This window comes from Medicago truncatula, chromosome 7, assembly GCF_003473485.1.
Source record: "Medicago truncatula cultivar Jemalong A17 chromosome 7, MtrunA17r5.0-ANR, whole genome shotgun sequence".
Taxonomy (NCBI): domain Eukaryota; kingdom Viridiplantae; phylum Streptophyta; class Magnoliopsida; order Fabales; family Fabaceae; genus Medicago; species Medicago truncatula.
In genome coordinates, this window is record NC_053048.1 from 54,321,523 (window position 1) to 54,339,005 (window position 17,483).

Genomic DNA, 17,483 nt, shown 5'->3' on the forward strand with positions numbered 1-17,483 from the left:
TTTTGTCAAGAAGTCTAGTGGCTAGATCTCACACAATGTAATTGTGGAGAAGTGGAGTGTCCGAGGTTCGAATCCCTGCCCCTACATATAAAATGTAATATCCCTACCAACTGAGTTAAGCTCACGGAGATCTTTTTTAAATTGGTCAAAACCACTGGGGGTAAGTATTACATCATCATAATCCAAATAACAGTTAACATGAATATTTCAATTTAAACATCATGCACTTGATCAATAATAATATTCTCGTACATATACTTACATCAAAAACCCAATATCTCACATCAATAATCACCAATCACATGTGTCATGAACAAATATCAATTCACAATTATTCATACACAATCACCAATTACATACATCAATAAGACTCATGTCATGATATGCACCTATCGACACATATATGCATGTGGTACCAAATCATCCCAAGGTTGTCACCCATATCCAGACCACCAAGGGTCTCTGCAAGGCCTGAAGCCCAAAATCTAGATCACTAAGGATCTTTGCAAGACCGAAGTCCACAAACTAGATCACAAATGATCTCTGCAAGGCCGAAGCCCAAAAACTAGATCACAAATTATCTCTGCTAGGCCGGAGCCCAATAATGAATAAAACATCATATAAACTCTCAACACGACTATGATGCATGGACATGTACAAGGACTCGATAATGCAACAACAATCCACAATTTTCACCTCAAAATATAGGACAACACCCAATTATATTGATTATCTCCACAACATTTGCATTATCAAGAAAACATGTCCATACACAATCAATTCATAGTATTCATCTTCACACATCAACATGATTATCAATAATCAACAATGTCATTCAACATCAACTATCACATATGGTTTCACCATTCAAGCATTCCTTACATTATAAGTAAGATAGCATACATATCTCATGATAAACATCATATCCAATACAATCATTCATTCATACAACTTCACTTATTTATATAAAAATGGTCACCACAATTCTTAAAACAATTGGTTCAAAAAACATTTCCGACCAAAAACCGTGTCAAGTGGCAAACGGCAAACATTGACAACTCCCAAGACCAAACGTCATAGACAAGTTGAAAACATTCAAACAATCTTAATCGACAATGCATTCATGAATTTAAGTCGCCTCCGGATCATTAGACATTAACCCAAGAACAACTTAAGTTCGTATGAAAAACTCAATTTCACAACCTTTCACATTCCCACCCGAAATATCACTTTTTACATGATTAATATGTTTGAATACTCTTACAAGTTTTACCTAAGTCTATATGAGTTGTAGGTTCAACGTATAAGTCCCAATGTTTGCAAAAGTTTGTTTCCGACAAAAGTCTAAGTTCCAAAATTTCCAAGTTAAGACTCAAATAAAGAATTTCAAGTTTAGGCAAGCTAATCATTGTTCCAGTAGGTTTTAGGGGATTGACAGTAGTTAAACATGTTTAAAGAGTCATTTTACAAAGCTCGGATTGGCCCCCAAAGACCCTGAACAAAAATCAAGGTGGCTGAAAACTAGGCCTGTTCGCTTAAGCGATCACCTGGTTCACTTAAGCGAACGAGTTACAGAAGCAAACCACCTTGCACGTTTTCTGGTCGCTCACCCGTTCGCTTAAGCGACCACATGTTCGCTTAAGCGAACGAGTTCCAGTAGCAACCAGAAATCTTCGCTTACCAGCACGCTAACTGGTCGCTTAAGCGACCTAACCCAGAAAATCAGTACGAATGTTCGCTTACCAGGTCGCTTAAGCGAACGTTCACAGTTTTGTAGAAAATGTTATGGGTTTGGACCCCTTTTAACCCAAAATCCTCAATTTTGATCCCTCATTTCCCAAATGTGTTTCCATAACATGTTTATAGGTCAATATGACTAGAAAGACTCACAAAGACTCAATCAAACTTGAAAACACTTGACAATTGGACTAATTCACCATTTTCATCAAAACACCAACAACATCTCATTTCTCCATAACAAAATCATGAATCATGCAACACAAGCCATGAATTATCATCATCAACATGACTTAACAGCAACAGCAACAATTGATCATGAAACTTTTCACAATTCATCAACAACAAAGCATAATTCACCAATTGAGCATATTTTCAACACATACCCATTTTCATACACTTTGAACATGTAATTCAACTAACACAATTCAATTATTCATAACTTCATATATCTAAACATGGCATCATAATTAGAGCTCGAATTTCATCATTTATGAACAATTAATCAATTCATCCAATTAAGCATTTTTCATACAAATAATTGAAAAATTGCAATAAGTGATTATGATGAATTCTAACCCCCTTACCTTAATTAGGTTAATCTCTCTAGTTTAGACTTCAATTTTGCTCCAAGCTCTTCTCCCAACCCTTGATTCTTCAAGTCCTCTTCTCTCTAACCCTGTTCTGCTCTTGCTCCCACTTTCTCTCTCTATTCTCTCAAAAATATCTTATGAATGAAAGTGTGAAGAAATTTCTCAATAGTGTAGGTTTTTATACCAAGTTTCCTTAATGGGCCTAACTCTACACTTAATGGACTTAACCCATTTCTATTCACATCTCAAATGTTTCTACACTCTAACAGTAATTCACTCATAATGGTCAAATAACGGTAAAATGTCACTAACGGTCACTAAACGGTAAAATCTTAATTTTACTCTATTAACTTAGTAAAACAACTATTCTCACTAACAACTAAAAGTAATTCTCACCAAAACTTATAATTTTACCCGTTCTCACCCAATGACCAAAATACCCCTAAGTCCACAATGACTAAAATACCATTCTAATACGGAAACCATGAAAATGCACTCATGATGAATAATCACACACAAACACATAAAACACATAATAAAAGTAATTAAAATAATAGGAGTCACAAAACCCTTTCGAAGATGTTGTTAAAGAGCTCGGAAAGAAAAGACCTTTACCAGGTTTTACGGTACTTAACAATTCAAGTGCAACCTGCATATGCAAATAAGTAGGGGCGGAGAGATATGGACTAAGCCTACAAACTGAAAAAGAAATGTCACGACGAGAAGGAGTTAAATAAAGAAGCTTGCCAATCAGCTTCCTGTAAGGAAATTCCTCTCTTGGATCTTGCGGTTTCAAAACTCGAAAAATAACTGAGAACACTAAATCTTTTTTAACACTGTTAAGTTCAGAAAGATTGTTACCATAAATTAATAAATCATTCATACTAATTAAAAAAAAAAAAAACAGTGAAAGCAGCAGAAGAGCTTTTAGTAAATAAGGAATAATCAGACTTAGATTAGACTGCTTAAAACCAGAATTTGTGAGAGAAGAACATGATTTTTGGTTCCATTGTCTGCTCGATTGATTTAATCCATAAAGAGATCATTTTAGTTTGCAAAGACTCGGGTGGTTTCATAAAAACATTGTCATCAAGATATCCATGGAGAAAAGCTATGTAAATATCTAATTGATATAAATACCAATTTTTAGGATCAACAATGGTCAAAAGAAATAGTGTAGAAGTCCTCTTAACAACAGGGCTAAAAGTTTCTAGATAATATAATCCTTCAGTTTGTGTAAATCCTTTTGCTATGATTACGTGCCTGCCTTATAATCCTACATAATTATACAACACAAAACACTTCTACAATGGATTTATCAACAGAAAGAGTAGAATCAGAAACTTTGAGCAATTTCAACGTCATATTCCATATATATAGAGGACACTTTGAGCAATTTCAGGATCAGGACCGAGGACCATGAAAAATCAGAGTTTATTATCATTTGATACCATGTAGATTTACGAAAATTAACCAAAAAAGTACGCTACTATATGTTTCTTGTTAGCAGAAAAACTTGATCAATTGAATATGAAAAGGGGCGATTTGTTATATAGATGGCTCAAAGGATGTAGCATCATTCCCTTCTATCCTCTCTAACAGATTTGAATACAACCGTGCCATACTAACAAAAACTTACTTCTCTAATTTTGACTAATTAAGTCAATACAAAAAAAGGGTATAATCAACTGGGCTTAAGAGACTGAAACAACCAACTTAACTAAAACAGATGCAAAGCAGCCTAAGGCTAAATTAAATAAAACAGCTGATAATAATAAAAACAAAGAATAGGGGCTGATAGAATTATAATATTAAATCCTAGATACTAGTTAATATATCTCACAAACAATAGGCCTTTCATTATCATTATATAGCACACAAGCCCCCAACTTTATTTAACAGGAATCACGACATTACAAACTACAACAAACTATAAGGTAGACATCGCAAAATTATGAGCACTCGGTGTAGGATAATTTTGGTTACCAAGCATCTCATCCAACTCTTTTGCAAACCTCTTCATATCTTCAGAGGGCAAACAAATTGGTAACATCAAAGTTTCTTCTCCATTTATATTCTTATATGGGACGATATAGGTTGATCCAGGAAATGTTCCAGCCCCACCTTTTGCAACTCCACCATACACCCCTTCACCCCAACCAAAATTCACTTCTGAGAGCCTAGCACGAGTCAAATCTGAGATAACACAAGACCTTACAGTTGTAAATAAACACCGTTCCTTAATAACCATAAGATCGGCCACAGAATGCATGTATTCCTCAGTAACTTCAGCTTTTAATTTTCTTACCAACTCCACTGCATAACCAAATGGATTTCCACAAAGCTTCCCTGCAGTGGTGACGGCCGCTGGGTAAGCAAAACAGTTACCGTAATATCCAACAAGTGGCGAATTGTTAATGTTAAACCTCGAGCGTGCATTGACGACGCACATCATTCGTACCTCTTTATCCGCCTCTAACTGCAATGCTTTTGTGCGACAACACCAAAAACATGAAGCGATAAGATCAAATGTGGTGCATTGACGAAGGTGAAATGGAACCAAGAGACGAAGCGCAGCTATGTCAGAAGCTCTAAAGAAGAAAGATCGATGAACTAGAGAAGCAGTATCTTCTTCCTTAATGGTATTTGGCGAAAAAATTTGTTTGTATTCAAGATGGTTGCATGTAATGCGTGGAGGGTCTCTTGCCATTAGAATCTCCCTATTCCATACAGGTTGAATGGAAGGTCGATGTGCTCCTCGAGCCATTTCTGCCCATGCAGTCATGAATTGTCTCAAACCAGCTGCATCACCCAATGTATGGTTCCAATTCATGGCCACTATGAACCCACCACACTTGAGACGTGTGACCTGTCATAATATAATTCTAATATTAAGATACATCTATGCATGTTGTAAACTTGTAATCAATTCGATTTGGCATATGTAATTAACATGTACAAATTTCAAGTAATTGTTTGAAATTGTAGGAAATCATATGTTTTCTTCAAATGGAGCATGGAAAAATTAAGGTAAGTGCATATCAGTGCAAAAAATTTCAAATGGGTCAACCTGTAATTAAAAATAGATTGGTTTTTAAAGCATGTGAAATATAGGATTTGGACCTATATTGCATATCGGTGCAGTAACGTATCCACTACGATACGAGTACGGGTACAAAAATATGGCAATTTTTAGAAAAAGTAAGGTATATGTACGTCAATAAAACCATAAGTTTTGTTACGTAATACCAGCGTTCAGACGGCCATTGTCCGCTTTTTTTATTGCGTTAATGCGTATAAATTATGAAAATATTTTTAATACATTTTTTATTAAAATTATTTTGATTGTGATTAAAATTATAGGTATAGTAATATATTTTGCACTTGTATTCTAACAAACTATATTTATATTTCTCAATGATAACAATAATATAACAAATACAATATGAATTCTTATATTTTTGAATAACAATAAAATTTGTTTAATAGCATAATTGAAAATGAAAAAGTCAACCCAAAATTATATATTTCCTTTATATAGATAACATGAAAATATATATTCTTCAATTCACAATAACAAAATCACAATAAAAGAAAAGGTTAGGGTTGGTTGCAACGACAAAGAAACTCAAATTCACAAATCATATTATATATAAGAGAAAGCCACAAATTTCACTCACAATACAATACTGAGCAAAAATGCAGTATCACGAGTATTGTACATGCATCCGGTACGGGTGCTTTACCGTTTCAGAGTTTGGACATTAAAATTTGAACCCTAATTATAAGAGAGATTTTTAACTCACTCCTAAAACATGAAGAGGAGCACACTCACTCCAAGATCCTAAACCAACATCACGAGGTCAATAAATTAATGTATGTGTGTTTGTTTTTCTCAAACTCTCGTGTATATTATTTTAGCGCATATATTTGTCTATATGTTAATGTTTTTCATAATACATTCTCGTTTTTTCCTGTAATTAATTTGATTGGATAAAGAATAACAACTGTAAATACAAAAATGTTAACGGAGAGTAAATTAAAATTAGTAGAAAAAATAAGGTCAAATGCATCTAAAGGTCCTTTAAGTTTTTCATTTTTCCCAAAGTCGTCCTTTAAGTTTCAAAAGTCCCAAACAAGTCCTTTTAGTTTTTGAATCGTTTCAAACAAGTCCTATTGTAGATAGCATCGTTGGTAATTGCTTCCTTGAACTCATCTTTGGTACAAAATCTGGCTCCTAACACCCACTTATAATTAGTCATCTTTTTAGGCATGACAAATGGTGGATAATGCTCTTTATTGCTATCATCAAAATCATCACCATCATCCTCTAAAAAGACTTGTTTGAAACGATTCAAAAACTAAAAAGACTTGTTTGGGACTTTTGAAACTTAAAGGACGACTTTGGAAAAAATGAAAAACTTAAAGGACCTTTAGATGCATTTGACCAAAAAATAATTATACAAAAGTTTTTGTTTTATTTCTCATACCAAAAGTTGGTATATGAAGAAGGAAAACTTTTTAAATAAAATAGTTTAATAAAGATTATAAAATTGGATATCAAATTGTTTTTATGAGTATATATGTTTTAAGTCCTTGTCAAAAAATATTTTTCAACTTTCTTATAATATTGTACAGATGTGATTGAAGCTTGGATGATATAAATGCAACATTGATGCATCTTTTTAAAACAATTAATAAGGTTAGAAATGTATGTGCATTAGAGACAAACATAGTGTTTTGTCCTTGCAAAAACTTAGTGGTTTAGTCCAATTTGTGAAGTACATATTGAAGAAGCTCTTAGTTTATTTTCAACTTAGGAATGAGTTCATGAACTTAATTTGGGATCTATTGACTTTGAGTTGGATGCGAAGAGAATAGTTGATAGTTTTTTATCACATGGGCGTGATGTTACATAATTTGGAATTATTATTCAAAATTGTAAAACTCTCTTCAAGCAATTTTATGAAACTCAAGTCTTGAGTTTGTAGAGACAAGCAAATGAGGTTGTTCATAATTTAGATACAGCAACCTCGTTAGCTAGTTTTTAGATTTTGGTTAAAATACCAAATTGTATTGAATACATCTTAATTAATGAAATTTTATAAGTATGTTTCTCTAAAAAAAAATGTGGTGGAAACTTTTCAATCATATAGATAACTTTGGATTTTTTTCTATGCACATAACTTCAGTAACTATATTTTAATGGAAAAACCTCTCAAAAAAATATATATGAAAAAATAGTAAAAAAACGAGGTCGATCCGTAAAACATCTCGATGAATTTTAAGTCATCTACGTTGCAGATCCGAAAACATGAATATTCTTTCTTTTTTTTAGAAAGAAAACATAAATATTCTTAAATATAGTAATATTTGTAAGCATATGTACTATGTCATTTTATGCTATTAACATGTGTTCTTGATTGACCAAAAGGATCTTTGACCCATTTACTTAGGTCCAATACACTACAAAGCCCAAACACCACGTTTGGAAAAATTACTCGCGACACACCCATTCCACGCGAGGGGGTGCACGGAACGAAGGAGACTGGTTCAAACGAACCCCAACGTCTCTCTCCACCTTCCCGCAATAAACTCACAAGCGTTTACACTTCCCACGATTTCGTAACCGTCAGAGTAAGGTGTGCCATTACAACGGCTCTGCAGCCCTCCACCTCTATAAATAGGGGACTCAATGCAGTCCCCAAGGTAGAATCTTTCTTCCTCTCAAACCCTCACTCTCTGATCTCTACTGACTTGAACGTCGGAGTGCCAGGTACACACCCCCCATCCGCTCCAAGAAACATTCTGACGTATTCAACCACCGTCACCACCGCCACATTCACGACACCGGCAGTCACCTTCTGATCATGTACGATCAACATGTATATTGTGAGTTTGTTCCCAGATTCATCTTTTTTGTTTTTAGCAACTTTTTATTTATATTGTATTGATGTACTCTACCGTCAATTATGAAGGAATGAATATCGTTTATTTTTGTAAAAATAAAAATAAAAAATAAAAAAAAATAAAAAAAACTTATAATTAATATAATTGAACCTGTATTTGCCGAATGGGACGGTCGATAATTTGTGTTGAGCCTGGAACATCATATAGGAGTTGTTGGAAGCAAGGGAATGGAGGATGCAGGGCATCACCAAATTGATCAAGTGTTACATCAGCTTCAGCTTCAATGAACATGACACCTTCACCAGTACAATCCACCATCAACTTGCGCCCAGCTCCCTCCCTAATTCTTCCCGCAAGTGGATAGTAATACACAAGTGTTCGTGAGAGTGCATGTCTAAGCACCTTAAGAGGGTCTTTCTCTACCATTGATGGTTTGTGGCGATAGATAAATATGACAGGACTATTGAATCGCATACCTTCTTGATCATCTATGTCAGATAATAGTTTAACTTCACGAGGAGTGGGTGCAGCTGGTGGCACCAACTCTGGTTGGCACCTCCGCACTGTGAACATTAACGATGATGAAGTCATGATATCAAAAGGAAGGAGAAAAAAGACAGAAGTTTTATACAACTGTTTCGTTTCGTTTGGGTGTGTTGCTATGCATTGATTGCCTCCTATTTATAAATGCAGTGTATGAAAATAATAGTACAATTGAAGTCTATCATGGCCACAAAAAATAAAAGTAAATAATTGAAAATCCAAGGATCACATGATTGAAACAGCATTTTCAGGCAAATATCATGCAGAGTAGTCCAATGTCCAATCTTGTCTTGTACTAGTAGCTAGCTCACGTTTTTAATTGTTATTTAATTTATTTATTTTTATGATTTGAACTTGAATCATGAATTTTTAACTCTTTTCCATGATTTCTCTCTGTTTTTTTTTTTCTTTTCTTCAATTCAATGATTCATTTTGGAAGAAGATAGACAAACACAATAATACATCAAACCCATTTCTTCATTTTATTTTATGTATTTGAAAATGTTGAAAAAAAAAATCTTATCTTTTTGTTTGTTTCTTCCACTGTTTCAAGCATGGATATGTTTTTGGGGATGAGTTTAGTTTGCACCACCTCTTAGATTGATCCAACTTAGACCAATTTTTTTCACCTTAGATTAAATCATCTCACCATATTTTATCATGTTCCATACACATCAAATTCAATCCACACACTATTTTAGATCTTTGGATGCCTTTTTATTTCATTTTTCAAACAACAATTAATTATTAATTGAGGAAAACCAAACCACACACTCTCTAATCTTTATGTTTTTCGTTATCTCAATTATACTCTTAAACAATTTTTTTTATAATAAAGATTTTTGTTGATGTCATTAAAAAAAGAATTTAAATTATATTTTTTTATTATATTGTTGGTGTCATTGAAATAGATAATCATGATTAGTTTATTCAATTATAACTTGAAAATAGCAAACATAAAAAAACACCGTTATTGTTTGTTCATGTCTATGGAATCGAAAAAATGTGTACCTTGTAGAGAACCACAGTGAAAATCTTCCAAATAAGATGGTGGCCTAGTGATTCTAGTAGACTTTAGATGAAGGATATGTATAGTAGGTGTAGGAGAGTTGCTAGGAGAGTCGGTATGTGTGGGAACAATAGTAAGAAAGTGTCCAAAATGTCAAAAAGTGTCCAATAGTAAGTGTTTTTACCAACAAAAAAAAATAGTAAGAAAGTGTCTGTGACGATATATGGAAGGAATAGAAAAAGGTCCCAAAATGTCAACATGAACTAAATCGAAACAATTATCAAAACAAGTAATACTATGAGAAAAAGAAAATCTCTTTTGTTTTGCATAAAAACAAGTATCACAAGGTGAAGAAACCTTATTAATCAAAACAGAAGGAAATTTTGTATTGATGCGCATTAAGGTTTCACAAGATGGGTGACCAAAATGAAAATGCCAAATATTACAATTAGACCCTACATAATTATACAAAGCAGAAACACTAGGAGATTCTACAAGGGACTTATTAACATAAAGAGTAGAATCAGAAACTTTGAGCGATTTTTCAGCTTCATATTCTATATATATAGAGGACACTGAGCAATTTCAGGATCGAGGACCATGAGGAAAACCAGAAAATTAACCAAAAAATACTCATCTATGTGATTCTTGTTGGGAGAAAAACTTGATCACTTGAATATAAAAAAGGAGGATTTGTTATATATATGGTTCAAACTTCAAAGGTTGTAGCATCATTCCCTTCTCTCCTCTCTAACAGATTTGAATAGAACCGTGCCATACTAACAAAAACTTACTTCTCTAATTTTGACTAATTAAGTCAATACAAAAAAAGGGTATAATCAACTGGGCCTAATTAAGAGACTAAAACAGATGCAAAGCAGCCTAAGGCTAAATAAAACAGCCGAAAATAATAAAAACAAAGAATAGGGGCTGACAGAATTATAATATGAAAACCTATATACTAGTTAATATATCACAATAACAAACAGGTCTTTCATTATCATTATATAGCACACAAGCCCCCAACTTTATTTAACAGCAATCACGACAGTACAATTTTACAAACTACAACAAACTATAAGGTAGACATCGCAAAACTAGGAGCACTCAATGTAGGATGATTTTGGTTACCAAGCATCTCATCCAACTCTTTTGCAAACCTCTTCATATCTTCAGAGGGCAAACAAATTGGTAACATCAAAGTTTCTTCTCCTTTTATATTCTTATATGGGACGATATAGGTTGCTCCAGGAAAAGGTCCAGCCCCACCTTTTGCAACTCCACCATACACCCCTTCACCCCATCCGAAATTCACTTCTGAGAGCCTAGCACGAGTCAAATCTGAAATAATACAAGACCTTACAGTTGTAAATAAACACCGTTCCTTAATAACCATAAGATCGGCCACAGAATGCATGTATTCCTCTGTAACTTCAGCTTTTAATTTTCTTACCAACTCCACTGCATAACCAAATGGGTTTCCACAAAGCTTCCTTGCAGTGGTGACGGCCGCTGGGTAAGCAAAACAGTTACCGTAGTATCCAACAAGTGGCGAATTGTTAACATTAAACCTCGAGCGTGCATTGGCGATGCACATCATTCGTACCTCTTCATCTGCCTCTAACTGCAATGCTTTTGTGCGACAACACCAAAAACATGAAGCGATAAGATCGAATGTGGTGCATTGACGAAGGTGAAATGGAACCAAGAGACGAAGTGTGGCTATGTCAGAAGCTCTAAAGAAGAAAGATTGATGGACTAGAGAAGCAGTATCTTTTTCCTTAATTGTATTTGGCGAAAGAATTTGTTCGTATTCAAAATGGTTGCATGTAATGCGTGGAGGGTCTCTTGCCATTAGAATCTCCCTATTCCACACAGGTTGAATGGAAGGTCGATATGCTCCTCGAGCCATTTCTGCCCATGCATTCATGAATTGTCTCAAACCAGCTGCATCGCCCATCGTATGGTTCCAATTCATGGCCACTATGAACCCACCACACTTGAGACGTGTGACCTGTCATATTTAAATCTAATATTAAGTAGAGATATATCCATGCATGTTGTAAACTTGTAATCAATTCGATTTGGCATATGTAATTAACATGTACAAAGTTCAAGTAATTGTTTGAAACCGTAGGAATTCATATGTTTTCTTCAATGGAGCATGGAAAAAAGTTAAGTGCATACAAGTGCAAAGCTTTTTAAATGGGTCAACCTGATTATAATATATTGGTTTTTAAAATGTAAAATATAGGGTTTGGACTATGTTGCATAGGTACGGTACGCTGCCCACTGGCCACTACGATATGTAGACGCTCTTAGTTTACTCTCCGCGTTGGAATGAGTTCATGAGCTTAATTTCGGGCTTATTGACTTTGAGTTGGATGTAAAGAGAGTGCTCCCTCAATTGAGTTTGATGCAAAGAGAGTACTCCATCCCTTGCTAAGTAAATTTGATTTTTTAAGTTCATTCAATTAATAATGTATGTGGTTTATATTGTGGACCACATACATTATTAATCGAATGAACCTAAAAATTAAAATTGCTTATAATTGGCAACGGAGGGAGTAGTTGGTAGTTTTTTTTATCACCTCACCTGAAATTACATAATTTGGAATTATTATCCAAAATTGTAAAACCCTCTTCCGGAAATTTTATGAAACACAGTGTTGAGTTTGTATGAAGAGAGGCAAATGAGGTTGTTCATAATTTAATTACAGCAACCTTTATCGGCTAATTTTTAGATTTTGGTTGAAATACTAAATTGTATTGAACACGTTTTGATTAATGAAATATTATAAATATGTTTCTCTTAAAAAAAACGTGATGGAATCTTTTCAATCGTATAGATAACTTTAAACACGCCTATTTTAATGGAAAAACCTCTCAAAATATATGGAAAAAATAGTAAAAATCGAGGTCGATCTGTAAAATCTCTCAATGACTTTTACGTCGTCAACGTTGTAGATCCAAAAAAATAATATTCTTGAATAGTCATATTTGTAGGTATATATACTCTGTCATTTTATGTTATTGACATGAATGTTATGAGTTTGTTCGCATATTTATTTTTTTTGTTTTTAGCAACTTTGTATTTGTATTTGTATTGTCTGTCGTCAATTATGAATGAATGAGTATCGTTTATTTTTGTAAAAAAAATAAAAAAAATTGACAATTAATATAATTGAACCTGTATGAGTCGAATGGGACGGTCCATAATTTGTTCCGAGCCTCGAACATCATATAGGAGTTGATGGAAGCAAGGGAATGGAGGATGCAGGGCATCACCAAATTGATCAAGTGTTACATCAGCTTCAGCTTCAATGAACATGACACCCTCGCCAGTACAATCCACCATCAACTTGCGACTAGCTCCCTCCCTAATCCTTCCCGCAAATGGATAGTAATAAACAAGTGCTTGTGAGAGTGCATGTCTCAGAACCTTAACAGGGTCTTTCTCTGCCATTGATGGTTCGTGATGATAGATAAAGATCATAGGAATATTGAAGCGCAAACCTTCTTGATCATCTATGTCAGATAATAGTTTAACTTCACAAGGAGTGGGTGCAGCTGGTGGCACCAACTCTGGTTGGCACCTCCGCACTGTGAACAACAATGGTGATGAAGTCATGATATCAGAAGGAAGGGGAAAAAAGACAGAAGTTTTATATAAGTGGTTCGTTTCGTTTAAGTGTGTTGCTATACATTGATTGCCTTCTATCTATCTATAAATGGAGCGTTTGAAAATAATAGTACAACCGAAGTCTATCACGGCCACAAAAAATAAAAGTAAATAATCGAAAATCCAATGACCACATGACTGAAACGGCATTTTCAGGAAAATGATATGCAGAGTAGTCCAATGTCCAGTCTTGTACCAGTAGCTAGCTAGCTCACGTTTTCAAGCAAGCTCACGTTTTCAAGCAAGCTCACGTTTTTGTTGTTGGGAATTTTTCAAATTTGCATGATTAGGTGTGTTTGGTATGGCAGTGGCTAGAATTAATTTTGATATAATTGAGTTTCAGTGATTCTTATGGGTTGATGTTGTTTGGATAGTTTGAATCAAAATTGATTTTGAATGTAAAATGACTAAATTATCCTTTTAATTATATTTAAAACTAAACATCTCATTCTTATTTTAGATACTTATCTAAAATCATAAATGGATTTTTATTGGTTCAAAAATTTATTTTAAAATAATATCAATTTGAATATCAAATATATATAATATTAGTTTATAAAAATCTTTTTTTTTAAGAAAATTAATAAGATTTTTTTAAAAAAAACTTTTTTATCAGTTTGGTTATTTTTAATACAATATAAAAATTTTTCAAGGGTGTAAAAATATGCAGCATCAAACGATATTATCAATCCAAAATATTCGAACACAACCCAACCTAATAGATAAAAAAAAAAAAAAAAAAAAAAAAAAAAAAAAAAAACTCCAATTTATGTCACTCTAGAAATCACGTGTTCCTTCTTCTATTTCTTAGATTTCTCAGAAGCTTCATTACATTTCTACCATTTCCATCTCCTTCTCACCTCTCACAACTCTTACGCTTCTAACCTTTCTCCTCCCCCATCTCACTATTTTTCTTCCATCCTACCATTTCTCCATCGCTCAGTACTCGTCTGATTGGCCTCAAGCTCACAGAGGGGAAGATAGATTTGTATCGAAGGTGTGTGTTGTGAAGAAGAAAGTTGTTAATGTGTAATATGGGTAATTATGTAAATTTACATGTCATTGAAAAACAAATTGTTTGATTCGATTTTGCTTTGCTGTGAAAGCTTCAATTTGTAGCTTTGAGAAAACCCACGTTTGGGGCCAAATCCACGTTTCAGAGAATTGATTCTGAAACTCATCCAAACATCAAAAGTATGTTGAAACCGCGTTTCAAAAAACAAACTGGCTTTTGAGGCTATCAGACGTGATACCAAACAAGCACTAGGTCAATTTCATCCTTCAATTTTTCGAAATAGTCAATATGTAATTTTATAGATGTCAATTAATTTAGTTCCTTCGTCAAGTCTCGCCGTTATCAATGTTGACGTGTATATGGATGAATTTGATCAATTTTTTTTTTTGGACTTTCTTTTAAAACGTAAATCAACGCAAATTATTACACTGTCAAATCAATCCCCTAACTATGTCATTCATTGTCAAATCGATCTCTGAATTATTTATTTCATCTATCAATTTGATCATTGATAGTGTCAAATAAGTTGGATAAACAACTTAATTTGCAGCTTGTAGCATAAGCGCTAGTGCTAATAGATAAACTATTTTTATAACAAGGGTTAAATATGTTTTTTTATCCCTATAAATATGCCAACTTTTCATTTTCGTCCCACTAAAAAATTTCTTCAACTTTTAGTCTCTATAAAATTTTCAATTTTCACTTTTTGTCTCTCCTTTAAAGCAAACTCATATGTAGAATTCGTATTTTTGAATAAAATTTTGCAGAAAAATTCATAATATTATAAGAATCTCTCCAAAAAAAATTAGAATTTTTTAACAAAACTTGAATTTATATATTTTTTAAGGTTAAAAATTCATATTTAATTTGCGTTTTGTAAAAAAATTCTAATTTTTTTAGAATATTTTACACATTTCTGCACAATTTATTAAAAAATACAAAAATTAAATTAAAAATATGGACCAAAATTAGTGATTGAAAATTTTATAGGGACTAAAAGTTGAAGGAAAATTTTAGAGGGACTAAAACGAAAGGTTAGTATATTTATAGGGATCAAAAACATATTTAACCCTTATAACAATACATAAAATAAAGCTAAATTGTTTCCCTATAAGCTACTTTCACAAGCAATCCTGGAGAACTTGTGAAAATAAGTTGAAAACGGCTTATGAACTTGTATGTTTTTTTCCTATAAGCTGTTTTCGTAAGCTATCTTGATGAACTTATGAAAATAGCTTATATACAGTCATAATGTGTTTTCAAAAGTTCTTCCAAACAATCTCAAAATGCGTATGCTAGTAGACAAACTCATATAACTCAATCTAGACAAGTCTAGTTACTACATAAGATCTTATACTATAAACACTCAATTAAGTTGTTTATCCAAATAATGCCTTACTAAAATACTTTTGGTAACAACTAAAAAATGAAATATTTCACCTTACGGTAAACAGTAAACAACAACATACTGAACCCCTCTCTCTTCATTCATTTAAATTTCAAAGTACAAACATATAATTTTTGAGGAAAAATCATTTACTAGAAAAGTATATTCAAAAACAACAATTTCATGTGATCTTAACAAACTCATCAAATCTTGAAGAACACGCAAAATAGAATGCCTTTTCATAGCAACCATTCAACAAAATTATATGAACAATCATGAAATTCAAAACCGGTGAAATCGCGAAATAATTTAAAAGAAAAACGTAAAATATGGTGAAAACGAAGAACATGTGCGTGATTTGATTACGATAAGAATAAAATGGCGTAACCAATTAAGAAGAGTTTGAGCAAGGTTTAACCTAAGTGAGATTCTTCACATTCTTTTAGTTTTTAGGATATATTTGACGGTATCAAGGATTAAATTGATATATAAGATAAATGATTCAAGGATCGATTTGAAAGTGAGTGGCATAATTCAAGGACCAACTTGATTTTTAATGAATAATTATGGGATCGATTTGACAATGTACCAATTTTATTGACTTTCATTTGTTTTAAAAGTAAAAAAAAAAAAAAAAAAAAATTATCAAATTCGTCCATGTACACATGGAAGCTAACTTGGAACTAAGCGCTTAACATGACATTTCAGCACTGTTAACGACGAGACTTGATGGAGGGACTAAAATGATTGATATTTATAAGTTTCAAAGACGTATTGGCTATTTCGAAAAATTGAGGGATGAAATTAACCGATGCATGCAAATTTGAGGACCAAAAAACATATTCACTCAATTTTTTAATAATAAAGGTTGAATGTTAATTGTTATATTTGTATTTTCACTTTTTTATGATTTGAACTTGAACCATGAATTTTTATCTCTTTTAGTCATTTAGCTCAAGTTGTTGGAAAAACTTGTATAGACAGTTTGAGGCAAATGTGTATTTTCTTCCTCATCTTTTAATAATGTAAATATGAGAACGTGGTAGAGTTATAAAAATCGATCAGGCTTAACGGACGACACATTAACCCATAATTTGGATCAGGTTAGGCTATAAAAATCAAGCCAAAAAACAATTAGGCTTTTTTTCGTAGTCCACTCAGCCTTTGTTTGGTTTAGTTTCTTGTTGCCTAAAAAACACTTTTGGTAGCCTCAAACTTGAAAACCAATTATTTCAATATGTTTGGTACAACTTCTCAAATCAATTCTCATCTCGAAAAACAATTCTGCTTGAAACTATAAAATAGTGTGATTGTGTATTGCATTAGTCAAAATAGTTAACGTTGACAATAAATAACTCTCTCTTATAACGACCGATATGATAATAAATACTTATATGAATTAATATAATAATAAATAAGTATATTAAAAAACTAATACAATAAGGGCTAAATTGTATTTTTGGTCCCTTAACTATTTAATTAGTATCGCTTTGGTCCCTTAATTAAAATTTGATTTATTTTGGTATCTTAACTTTATCTCCTTACACATTTTGATCATTTCCGTTAGTTTTAATTCAAAGACGTTAGGTTTTCTTCATCTTCTTCTA

General features: G+C 32.9%; 2 protein-coding genes across 2 annotated transcripts; both read right to left on the reverse strand.

Annotated features, from left to right (window-relative positions):
* Window positions 1-4,105: 4,105 nt before the first annotated feature.
* Window positions 4,106-8,945, reverse strand: LOC11429795 (benzyl alcohol O-benzoyltransferase). Its single transcript, XM_003626340.3, has 2 exons — window positions 8,391-8,945; window positions 4,106-5,199 (listed from the first exon to the last, which is right to left on the reverse strand). The coding sequence occupies exons 1-2, from the start codon at window positions 8,829-8,831 to the stop codon at window positions 4,261-4,263; spliced, it is 1,380 nt and encodes a 459-aa protein (XP_003626388.1). The 5' UTR covers window positions 8,832-8,945; the 3' UTR covers window positions 4,106-4,260.
* A 1,778-nt stretch (window positions 8,946-10,723) lies between these two features.
* Window positions 10,724-13,560, reverse strand: LOC11421383 (benzyl alcohol O-benzoyltransferase). Its single transcript, XM_003626341.4, has 2 exons — window positions 12,983-13,560; window positions 10,724-11,806 (listed from the first exon to the last, which is right to left on the reverse strand). Exons 1-2 carry the CDS (start codon window positions 13,421-13,423, stop codon window positions 10,868-10,870), a joined length of 1,380 nt encoding a protein of 459 aa, XP_003626389.2. The 5' UTR covers window positions 13,424-13,560; the 3' UTR covers window positions 10,724-10,867.
* Window positions 13,561-17,483: the final 3,923 nt, after the last annotated feature.